Source organism: Castor canadensis, chromosome 4 (assembly GCF_047511655.1).
Source record: "Castor canadensis chromosome 4, mCasCan1.hap1v2, whole genome shotgun sequence".
Lineage (NCBI taxonomy): Eukaryota > Metazoa > Chordata > Mammalia > Rodentia > Castoridae > Castor > Castor canadensis.
The window spans coordinates 43484201-43496752 of NC_133389.1; the positions used below are offsets into that span (position 1 = coordinate 43484201).

Genomic DNA, 12552 nt, shown 5'->3' on the forward strand with positions numbered 1-12552 from the left:
CCAAAGAAAATGAAATCAGTACCTTATATGCATATCTGCATCTCCCACATTTATTATGGCATTGTTCAGAATAGACAGATATGGAAATAATCTAAGTGGTCATTGGTGGATGAATGAAAAAATAAATATTATCCTGCTTTTAAAAAAGAGACAGGGTCTCTCTATTAAGGTAAGGTAGACAGGCATAGGAAAAAAAAGAGACAAAGAGCATGGTGCCTGGGACAGCAGGACATCAAGTAGTAGAAACCAAGACCACAAAAAACTGACAGGGAGCAACATGACTGGCCCAGACAAGCATTACCTGTCCTTGTTTTATTATAATGGAATCTCCATATCACTAGTCTTGTAGAATGGGCTGTGATACCATCATGCATGTGATACCATGACACATCCAAAAATCCTATGTGAGGACAGAAAAGGGGAGTGAGTAAACCCTACTCCAGAAAAATCCTAACCCACTCCTGGAATTCCCCTTTTCACTGCCTTAACTCATGAATAATCCTCCTTTCCATTAAAGTTCACACATAAGACTATCCAAAATCCAAGACAAAGTGATTTTTCTTGAGAAGCCCATATTTACCCCTTGAGAGCCTAATTTTGCCCTTTAATAAAACTTCCTCCCAAATCCTTACTTTTTCTCCTCTCTGAAGGTGACAAGAACCTAAAAAAACTGGGTGGAATTCTCAATTTCCCTGTCCTTGAGTCCTCCCTGGCCCTTAACTGCCAGTAGCCCTATATAGTCCAGGCTGTCCTTCAACTTGTGATCCTTCTGCAACAGCCCCCAAGTACTGGGATTACAGACATGTGCTACCATATCTGGCCCTAACTTATTTATTAACAGAGACAATATGGCTGTTGGGTTGAAAATACACCAAAGTGAGAAGCATTGGCAGCAGGAGGTTTTTACAATAACCTAGGGGAGAGATGACAGTGGTTTGGACCAGGATGGTAATGATGGAGGTGGTGAAAACAAGGTGGATTTCAGGTATATTTAAAAGGTACTTTTGACAGGATTTACTGACTGATTGAATTTAGAGTATAAGAGAAAAAAAGAGGTGCTAAAAACCTGTTACTGTTTTTGTCTTAAATTACTGGAAGGGTGGAGTCGACATTAATTGAAAGGGAAAAGACTTTTGTGGAGAAGAGGAGCTCCAAACTTAGGGGATTAATTTTGCAATAGATAATGAAACTGAGATTCTGTTAGGTGATTGGAACCTGGAGTTCAAGGGAGAGTTCTGGGACAGAGCTTTAGACTTGTTGACTATCAGCATCCTGGCAGTGTTCAAAGCCAGGAGCTGGATGAGATCAACAAAGGAGTTAACATAAGTGGAACCAGAATCAAGGGCCAACAACTGCACTGCAGTCTTTGGAGGTTATGGAGAGGTAAAGGAATAGGATAATGAGGTAGAAAAAGAAAAATAGAAGCCAAACAAAGAACATATTTTAGTAATGGGTGAGCCAACTTTCTGCAATTAAGACAGTGAGATGATGCTGAAAAACGGTTCTTAGATTTAACAACGTGAATGTCACTGTAGTCATTTTGAGAAACACTTTTAGTGAAGAAGTAGAGCACAAAACCTAGGGCTTCAAGAGATAATGACAGGAAATAAACAGAAGACAGTAAATATAACACAGCTTTTCTCAGAGTTCTTTTTTTCTATAAAGGACAGCAAAGAACTGAGGTGTGGTAGTTAGAAGGATAAATGGAATTAAGAGGTAGAGATTTCTGTTGGCTTTTTTCAGATATTATTGAAAGATAGAGATGGATTAAACTGATGATGTAGAAGGGTAGAATTGTTAGAGCAATGCCCTTGCGCAGGTGGGAGCAGATGGGAATGAATGCACAAGAGGAGGGGTTGACCTTAACCATGAAGAGGGGTGGTTCGTTCATGGTGTAGAAGAGAAGGCTGCATATACAGCACAGATGCAGGGAGGTTGGCAAGTATGGATAAGCTTGTAATTCTCCTTGGTAATTTTCATGTGCTCTGTGAAATAAAAAGCAAGTCAGTAACAGAACATAAGGATAGAGGAATATATTTGAAGTTTGAACAGAAAGAAAATGATATAAAAATATTGCCTTACAAAAGACACATGGAAACATACCAAAAACTGTTAAACAACACAGGACAAGGGGGAAAGGGGGAGGAAGTATGGTGGAGGGGGGTTTACGTTTACTTAAGCACAGTGCATATACCGTTATAATACCAAGTCAAAAATCCCACTGAACAACGAACAGACACTCAGACAATAAAGAATAAAAATGAAAAACAGGTTACACTAAGAGGAGGGCATTAACAGGAGTGGGAGAGTAAAAGAAGAAGGCAAACAAAGTGAATATGGGTGATGCACTTTTTATAAAAGAATGAATATAGAATTTTTAAACCCATTGAAATCACCATAAGCAGGGGACTAAGGTAAAAAGGAAAGCAATGGAGAAGATGAAGCAATTCTGGATAGAATACATATATATGTGGAAATGTCATAATGAAACTTCCTGTACAGCTATCTTAAGCATACAAAAATGCCTTTTACTCAAAAATGAAGGACAGGAAGGTAAAAACAGGTACTGTCTGAGAGTTGGTCCCAGTGGGAGGGGGGAAGATACAAGGAAAGGGTGTATAGGAGGGTGAATATGGTGGAAAATTATGTACTCATGTATGAAAATGGAAAAGTGAGAACTGTTGAAACTATTCTAAGACAGGGGAGGGGGCAAAAAGGAGAATGATGGTGGTGTGAATTTAACTGAGATATATTGTAGTCATTTTTGTGTCACAATGTACCTCTGGTACAACAATAATATGATAATAAAAAATTAAAAAATTTTAAAAATGAGGATGTGAATGGAATAGGCAAATAGAGTGGAACTCTGTACAGATTATTCTCATAAGCTCAAAATGGGTAATGGTGGGAATCTCCAGAAGGAAGAATTAATGCTAACTATGTAGCTGAACAGTTAGATTTTTCTCTTCCATCTTTCCCCATTATGAGAAATAGCCTCTAAGCATAATAACAGCTACTGCCTTGAACTCTTTCTTCAGTTTCTCACCTGCTTCATCAAATGCTCCCAAAAAACCACTCACTGTTGTGGACCTCTTTATCTTTCTTATGCTTTCCTCTTTATTTTTACAACCATGTGTTTTTCAAGATTAAAGTTATCACATCTTATTCATAAAACTTCAGAAAACAATTTTTCTTGAGCATTTGAAAACTGATTGTGAAGTTGACTAAGATTATTTATACAATGAAAACTGCAATTGAACTTCTGGTTCTCTTGAAAATTTTAATACTTTAAATTTGAGAGATGCATAAATAAAATGATTTCAAAACATATTTGTTGAGTTTTTCTAGACTATCAATGCCATTGATTCATTCTTTCATTTGTTCTGCATTCTTTATTTTTTTTACCCTTTCAGAATTATCAATCTATTTATTTTATCACCTACTTAAAATTTCAGTAAGATTATTTTGATTTCTTTTGTGTTATAATATTCTTAGGAGACTCTAAAGAATGGTGTTTCTGACCCGCAGTGGCTACAGAATCTGGTCCATTGATCAGTTGCTTTTTGGTTGGGATGCAGAATTTTGTTCCTTTCTCTAAATCCTCTAGGTCATTTTAGGTACTAGTCATCAGGATTAGTTTCCGTCTATAATTTAAATAGTTGACTAGTAAATGAAATCTTTCATGTACCCTATTTTCATATGGATATTTTTATTTGCAACTAGATGTCTTCCTTAAAATGTTGCTTTCTCCATATTTCACATAAGTGGGTAACAAAACCCATGAGTCCATCATCATAATATGCTGATTTGGTTGGTTCACATAATTTAAAGCCTGTGTTCTAATTTTTTTATTATAATTGTCAGCCACCTAGAATTTTCATCAGTTGCTAACAGATTATGAGAAAGACAATTTGAGTAGCTAACACTCCTCTTAAAGACATTTGGTTTATCATCTTGAAATACACTATCAAAACCTTGTTTCATTTGGAGATTGTGTATGACAAACTGAGTCTAACAGCTATACATGTTTACTACTGGTTTTATATATATATATATAGGTTATTAGGTGACCACCAAGGCCTATAAGACTTCCTATTCTTGGATCAAATTGATTTCTTCTTTTCTAATTTGGCTTATTAATCGTTTCTTGAATTATTATTTCTTGATACAAATACATTTATAGTAATACTTTGTAAATAGAATATAATAGAAAATACTATTAAAATTTGGCTTTCCTACTTATTAAAATAAATTAGATTCAAACATGTTATACCATATTAATTTTTCTTTCTCTTTGTTAACTTCTCCTCTGTTTCATAGACTCATTCTTCTCTACCTCTATAAGGAATATGTTGAATGTGTTTAGGAAGTGTCCTTTTGTTTGTGTAATGCTTTAAAACATACGATTGCTTTGTGAAAATTGTAAAGCTTACATTAAATGTAGAAACACTTTATTTTAGTTATTTCACTGTTCTGTATACTTTCTGAGACTCATTCATGTTATCATGCACATTAGCATGAATTTGGCACAGTTATCCATAGTTAAACTATGAACTCCCCAAAGATGGTGATCCACATTGCTTCCAACTCCTTAAATAACAAATAATCTTTTATAGTCTTCAATAAGAACTCCTTTAGGTTATAACCAAGAGAGGCATTGCTAGATTGTAGGGTAAGTAGCAAGCATTGCTAGACTATTCTCCTAAACATTTGATCAAATTTATTATACCAGCAATGCAGCAGGTTTCCCAAATATTCATATTCTATCAATACTTTCTGTTGCGTGGCTTCTTAATTTTTTCCAAACAGGAGTAAAAGAATAATTTATTATTTTAATATGCTTTTTTCTAATTTATTAAAATAGACTATTTAGGCTTTGAGATTCCTCTGTTATAAAACACCTGGTCACACTCTTTGCTCATTTTTTTCGATTGAGGTTCTTCCTGTTCTTGATGATATGTAGGAGTTCCATGTATCTTCTAGTATTTTCTTCTTGTCTATTTTAGTCAGCAAATGCCTTTTTCCAATCTAATATCTATCTACTAACTTTATTCCTGGTGTCTTTGGTAAACAAAACGCCTGAATTTCAATGTAGTCAAATGTATATTTTAAAAATCTCTTGATTGTATATGCCTTATGGATTTTATTTCAAAAATCTTTTTCTAACTGTGGGCCATATAGATGTTTTTCTATATTGTCCTCCATTAAATTTATGTTTTCACCACCACAATAAAGATGAACCCATATAGAGACTACTTTGTGACCTATGGTGCTAAGTAGGAGACCAGTTTTATTTTCCTCTAGTAATGAGACTATTTTCTCCATGTCACCATTCAATAATTTCTCCTTTTCCTTGTGGTATCTGATGCCACTTATCAGCTATTAAGTTCCCATTTATACATAGTCTCTCTCAAGTTCTAAGTTAAAGTTCATCAGTGCATTTGTATGTTCTTGTGCAAAATCTACACTAGAAATTCTTAGCAGGCCCACCTGACATTTTATCAAATATATTCCAGTATGTTTGACCTCAGATCAGGAACCCCCATCTTACCAAATGTGACCTAAGATATTACTCCAATATGCCAAAAAATATTAAGAATAGAACAAGAAAAGGAAAGAATGACTTGCCAAAAAAATGTCCAAATGTACTGAGGATACAAGGGCGGACAAAAAAGAGACAGACTGTTAAAGTAAGGAAAATATAGTCTTCATGAGAAAGAAATATTAGTTAACCATTTACTCAAAGAAATTTAACATGGTACCTGTGACAAGTGCTCTTATTTAGAGGCAGTAGTTTAATGAGGAAGATTTGATCTGATAATGGAAAAAATAAAAGTTGACATTTGTAGACTGGTGTTAACCAGTCTGGAAGGGTGGAAGAAGACTCCAGGCAGAGGAAAGAGCAAGTGCAAAGCACTTGCCTTATGAGAAGGAGCCTCATAAGCAAGGGTCTGAAAAAGTACAGATGTATTTGTGTGCAGCGATATTTATAGGTACAGGAGCATTTAGAAGTCACATCCTCTACCTCCCAACCGTCCCAAGTACACTGTATTTCATTGAGGCTCATTTTGAAAAGCAAACTTCAAAGAAATATGTATAGCATTAGAAAATAAATATTATACTTAAAATTTAAAAACCTTTCTCACATTGGAAAAGAATTCCTTTGAAAAATTAGTGTAAATTTCAAATGGCACACAAGTAATACAAATTGCACCATCTCATCTAGTGAAGAATTTGTTCCAGAGGAGATCAGGGATTAGTGTTGAGTAGAAGGGGATTTGGAGGTGTTAATGAATTATTTCTCTGCCCCCATCTCTAATGTAACTAGACAATGTCTTTCAATCTTGCTTTATTTTCTCCCTTAGGTTTGTGTCTTCCTTGCTTTTGAGTTCCATTCTGTTACATACCATGCCCAGATAGAGTCTCCCTGAAGACTACATCTGTCCATGTGAGTCCCTCTTCCACAGGCTCTGGCAGTGAGGGACCAGTAGGAATCAGGGGGTATTGTCTCTATTATTAACACGTCCATAGTAAGGGGAGTTTTGTTGACTTTAATGGGTTTAGTTTCTGGCTTCTGAAATTAGAAAATGTTGAAGCTACGCTGGGTAGGTTTGATCATAGGATGAGTTGCAGATTGTTTCTCTTTTTAAGGATGCTCTGGATCTGACATCTCACTATCTCTATGAAATGAGGGCTTGTTTCATAGTCTAATCTAAATACATTCAGTAAATTGGAATACTTATTTAGAGTAAGTTGTTTTTAATTTTTTTCATTGTTAAACAATTTTTCATCATGAAACCAACAAAAATCACCATTTTAATAGCCTCAGTTATCCAGTGTGAGAGATGACAATAAATACCCAAGATGATTCTTGTTAAAAGGCTCTTCAGCCCTTTTCTGGAATGAGGAAAAACATGATCCATCCTTACAGCATTAAGGTAGGCAAGAGTTTGGAAATGTCCCATTGTCAAAGGCCATGATGACAGTCTGACTCGATTTTCTGGAAGCTGAAACTACCTTGCTTCTGTGTTTTCTGGATTACATCATTATTAATAGGATGACAGTTGTTTATGAAATCATTTTTGGAAAAAAACATGAGGGTTAAAAATATGGAAACAAAAACATGACAACTCTAGTCTCACACTGATGAGCCAGGCTTACTTTACTAGCAAAGGTTCAGTGATAATTTTATGGCTATGGAGACAATAGAACAGCTAATTATGAGGCAGTCATTAATAAAACAGAGCATGGAATTAAATACACCTGATGTACGGTATATAACGTTGAACCTTAACTTTGAGTGTAAATATATACTGTATTAGAATTATTCTGACTCTGTGCCCAGTGGTATTAGGATGGTTGGCTCTTCAAACAAATTTCCTCCAAACATCCCTGTGGAGATTTAAACCAAACAAATGGAGGAGACAAGTTTCTCCTTTGTGGTCAGACTTACCTGGTTTTAAGTGGGTAATTGAAAAGAGGTGGTGAGGATGAGTCAGAATGCCTTGTCATTGCTTTCAGCAGAGCTGAAAGCATACAGCTTTCATACTTTAATCTTCCTGATTAAGTGTCCCAATAATTTACCAGTTTAAGTGCACTTCACATCAAAATGTAAATTACTCCATCCTTTTTTGACTTCTCACTGAGAACTCTGGTTTTGATGACAGTGAAGAGAAAGAATTCTGCACTAGATGTTCAGGTGTCCAATACAGGAGAAAAGTTATAAGAAAACCTGTGGTTGGCTTCATTTGTAACAAGGGAGGTTCTAGGAGAAAATCAGTAACTCCTATGTGACTGGGACATCAGCTGAAGTTTTCTACGGTTCACTCACCCTTGGTTTTTGTTTCTTCCTATAGCCCTGATTCATTGACTTTATTTATGCATGTCTTAGTACTTCCCTGAATGAATGCATTCTTGTATCACTTTCAGTCTTATATCACTGACTAGGAAATTTCTAAAACTTTCAACCCTGAAGCTCCTTGTGCCACAGATGAAAGTCTTGTCCGAAATGCTTCTGAGTATCTGTAGGAATTTTATTGCAGAAAAGAATGTGTAAAATAGTCTCCCTGAAGTCTGCAGGACTTAGGGCAGAGGTGACAGATAATGAAGCATCTTCAGCCCTGGACAGTTTTTGTGGGTCTGTAACTGCCCCCAGGGCAGGGACGTTAGCAGGCCTAGAGGACAGTGGACTGGGCGGGGCCTGGGCAAGCGGCGCTCAGGAGTGAGTGAGTCTCGGTACAGTCAGGGCTTCTGATGGGCAGGGCCAGTTGCTAATCCAGCCAGGCGGACACCGGGGCGGGGGGGGCAGATGGGGCATATAGGTGGCGTTCGCTGGTGAGAAACACCTAGCTCTGGTAAAAGGGTGGTGGCAAAGGGGAGTTCCCACCTGTTGAGTTCTTAGAGAAATGAAGACTTAAGAAAATAGCAAGGAGGGGCCGATCGGTGTCTTTGGACGAGCCTGGAGCCCCACCCTCGGCCAGAGGAAAAGCCCCTGGGGTGAGAGGCAGGCGCTCCAGAGAAACTGGGAAGAAAAGAAGCGCCTGTCCGCGCGCTCCACCTCTGCCGGGCTCCCCGCGCTGCGGACCCAGCCTGCACCCCAACGCCCGGCCGAATCCTTCTTCGCCGGCCTCCGGGTGCCTTGGCCGACAGGCGACTTGTCCTCGAGTCCTGTCCATGGCGGCAGCCGGACCCACAAGCTCCGGGAGCCTGGCCCTCTGCCGGCAACTCCTGCTGTCCCTTACGGTGAGTACAGCAGGGGCCACCGGCTAGGGAGGACGGTCCTATCGCCAGGGGAGAAGGGGGAAACCTGCGGAGCAGGGGTGGCCCGCACAGTTGGGGTTAAAGGGCCTCGTGATGGCTAAAAATGGAGTTGGTGGCGGTGGGGGAGGGCCGACAGGAAGAGGAGCTCGACCTGGGCGCCACGATCCGATCCCAAGGCGAGGGCAGGGTGTCTGGGGAGATGTAATCAGCGCGCGCGGCTGGGGACGGAGGCGGGAGCTGCGAACGCCCAGCCAAAACCGTGGCCTCGGGGTGCGCACCGGGAAGCGGGGTGCGCCGGAGCTGCTCCTTGCTCCGCGCCTCTCCAGAGTCCCCTAGTGCGTTTCCACCTTTACCTCAGTGCCGGGTTCAGGCCACCCAAAGGGCAGCCATTGTGCTGGGCGGACCAGACTGAAAACGAGTGTCCTTGGGTTAAAGAGGCGACTCCTCACCTTTCTGTATATTGATCTTGGTGTGGGTGTTGGGGGAGGGGGCGAAGATGAGCGGGAATGTAGGAGAGTCAATCCTCTGATCCTAAACACCAAACATGGGCTTGCCCTAGGTGACCAATTGTTTGGTCTCCATTGTGAGCTTGAGGCTTGGGTCCTCTAAATCTTTGGGGGAATCGATATCCTGGTCCTGATCTCATCCTCGGAGGTGTCTGGACCCCTACCCCCTTGCTCCATATTATTTCCCAATTTAAGGAGCACAACAACAACGTCCTCACCCCTTTCCAGAGGTGGGAGCCAAAGAAGTGACCTTATTTGGGATGGATTAGCCCCCTTCAGGGCAGAAAAGCTGGGATCTCGCTTAGGGAGTTAGAAGACACAGGAATGCAAACCTAGGCAGTAGCCCCAGGGAGGGTCTAGGATCAAAGACGCCTCAGACTGGACTTTTCCTGCGGCCCCTGGAAAAGGAGAAAAGTTTCACTGAGGAGGTTCATAAAAGCGATCATCTTCACAGTGTCCTTTCTCCTTGAGCCTGAAGCATTGGGGCCACGTTAACCCTGAAGGACATAGAAACAACAGAGGGCCCATGATCCTTTCTGGGAGTGGTGGAAGTGAGGGGCTGAAATATTCGTATAACTTCTCCTCTACTTTGATTTCACAAAGGTTTCCTACATTTTTGGGTGATAAATTGTAGTCGTTACTGTTATGAGAATGTCTTTCCCAAGGAACTGAATGGACTTCAGACCTTTCACCAGAATTCCCAGGGCATATTAATAACATAGGAAGAGCCAAGCAGTTAACATTTTATAGCCGTGGAAACTAAGAATGGAATAAATAACAATTACAAAATATGTTGCTGAAGATAAGAGTGAATTTTGGTTTGGTACCTAATAACGTTACCATTTTTTATTAATCCACTGCCTATTATTGTTTAAAGAAAACACGTGCTTGTTTAGGCACTGCAAATAAAATAGCACCGCTGTTATAAACCTGCACTCAAAACTTTCTGCCTGGTTTCTCAGATCTTTGTTTTAGAATATCACAGGGCATAAGTGAATTGAATTGAATTGAATCCCGATTCCTTGATCTTCCTCAGTTTCAGGGTTTAATAGGCCAGGAGTGAGGTAGAGAGAAAGAGAACTGAATTGGCAGCACCTAGTCCCCTTCTTCTTTCAAGCTGGAAGGCTTACCCCCAAGTTGTTTTACTTTTTGGTTTACATCTGGTGTAAAGCCTTACCAGTTTCAGGTGGGTGTGTCAATTGTGTAAAGACTGAGTGTGAGATTATTCAGCTAGAATGACTTTAAGGGGTGGGGCATCTTTTACATTACCTGCTTCCCATACACCCTGGTTAATCCTCCACCAACCCACAAAGTAGCTTTTTTCTACTCCCTACTATTGCTCACTGCATGCATGTCTTGCCCACTTGAGTTTTCTCCTGTTTGACTGCCTAATGCAGCTTTGTTCTCTAAGGCCATCAGGGAGTTCCCCTGCCAAATCCAAGTGACATTTTTTGTTATTTATACAGTTCTACCCTGTTTTTGTGCCTTTATTCTTGAAAGTCACTATCATTTTGATCTTTCTCACAATCTGACTCCTTACACAGTTCCTTTTATTTTTTACTGTGTATGATTAAAAACACACAAGATCTGCCCTCTTAACAAATGCTTAAGTGTACAGTGCTGTATTAGCTACACGTACGGTGTTATACAGCAGATCTCTAGAAGTTTTTCATCTTGCATAGCAAAAACTTTATACCTATTCAACAGCAAATCCCCGTTTTCCACCACACCTCAGCCACTAGCAGCTACTCTTTCTTCTGTTTTCTGTTTCTATGAGTTTGACTACTTTTTCCTTCACTCTTAAATGCTGATTTCCTTGGGACACTATTTTAGGTCCTGCCCTTTGGGAATTTACTCCCTTTTCCTAGGCCATTTCATCCACTTTATGGCTTAAAATATCATACAGATGCCAACACATCTGAAATTAATATTGCTACATCAGATAATGGCCATTGAACAATAGGCCTTTATATTTCTCTGTGTAATATAATGTGTGACACAGCATTTGTTATCTTCCCAAACAGTGCTGTTCTTTTTTAGCGTCTTATATTGCACCACATAACACTTCCGTTTGCCTTGTTCCTTGAGTAGAAGTCTGGAAGCTGTTTATTCTTCCTTTCCCCTAATTCCTCAATAAATCTACATTCAAAGATACCTCATGGATCTGTTTACTTGTATTTATCACTTCTGCTACTAATTTTTGCTATTACAAATAACATCACAGTGAATAAATTTGGCCATATGTCATTTCATATATGGTCAGTTGTGTCAACAAAATAGAGTTAATAGTCAATAAAAATATTGACTATATAATTTTGGTAGATACTGCTTTTCCCTTCATAAGGTTGTATATGACTAGACAGTAAGTTGTTTTATGGCAGATGGTATTTCACATCACTAAGGATATTATTAGCATAAGAATTATTAAATAAGAATGACTTTGTGTTGACTTGAGCTGGGCAGAAATTTGCCAAAAGATAAAATTGAACCCATATTTTATGCAAAACATTACCGAGAAGTCCAAATAGCTAACAGATAGAAATATCTTATATGATACCATATAGGTTATAGAGAAAAATATGATTAATTCTTATTAATTTAAAGAAGATGTATTTATGACTCAGATTTCAAGTCAGTTATTAAAATTGAGAAAATCATTGATGTAAAAACATATATACACACTATCCATGGCAAAGAAAACAAGTGAAACCAAACAGCATAGATAATGTTAAAAGGCTACTCTAATACATAGTTTTAAGATATAAAGATATTTTATATCATTAAGATATATTTTATATCATTTTATATCATTAAGATATAAAATATGTCAGCATTACTCATAATAAAAAACGGTGAATTAAAAACTACAATGGAATGTCATTTACACTTAGCAAACACTCAAAAGTTTGACAAGATGCTGTGTAGGCAAGAATGCAAATAAACAGAAATTCTCATAAATTGTGGGTGTAACAAAAAGTTTCATGTCTTTCATGGACTGTACTCAGTCATGTCAAATGCAGATAGAAGTCGTGTGACTCCAATTCACGCATCTAATATAGTGATACTACATTGTATTAATTAGTGAGATTTTATAGGATCTTTTAACCTTTACTAGGGCTAATATCCTTCTACTGCTCTTCTTTTCCATAATTTTCCTATTTAGTTTTAATTTTTCTGTGATCTTTTGAATCAGCTTGCTTAGTTTCAGGAAATATTCTGCTGAGATTTTTATTGGGATCATAAAATTGTAACTTAACTTAGTGAGGATTGATGTATGTATGTTGAT

At 38.5% G+C, this 12552-nt stretch overlaps 1 protein-coding gene across 2 annotated transcripts in view; it reads left to right on the forward strand.

Annotated features, from left to right (window-relative positions):
* The first annotated feature begins 8293 nt into the window (after positions 1-8293).
* Dsc2 (desmocollin 2) overlaps positions 8294-12552 on the forward strand; it is a 34013-nt gene continuing 29754 nt past the window's right edge. For both annotated transcript variants that reach the window (XM_074070096.1, XM_020153676.2), the window contains exon 1: positions 8294-8742. In XM_074070096.1, the coding sequence (XP_073926197.1) occupies positions 8674-8742 (69 nt within the window). In that variant the 5' untranslated portion in view covers positions 8294-8673. The remainder of the gene's footprint in view (positions 8743-12552) is intronic.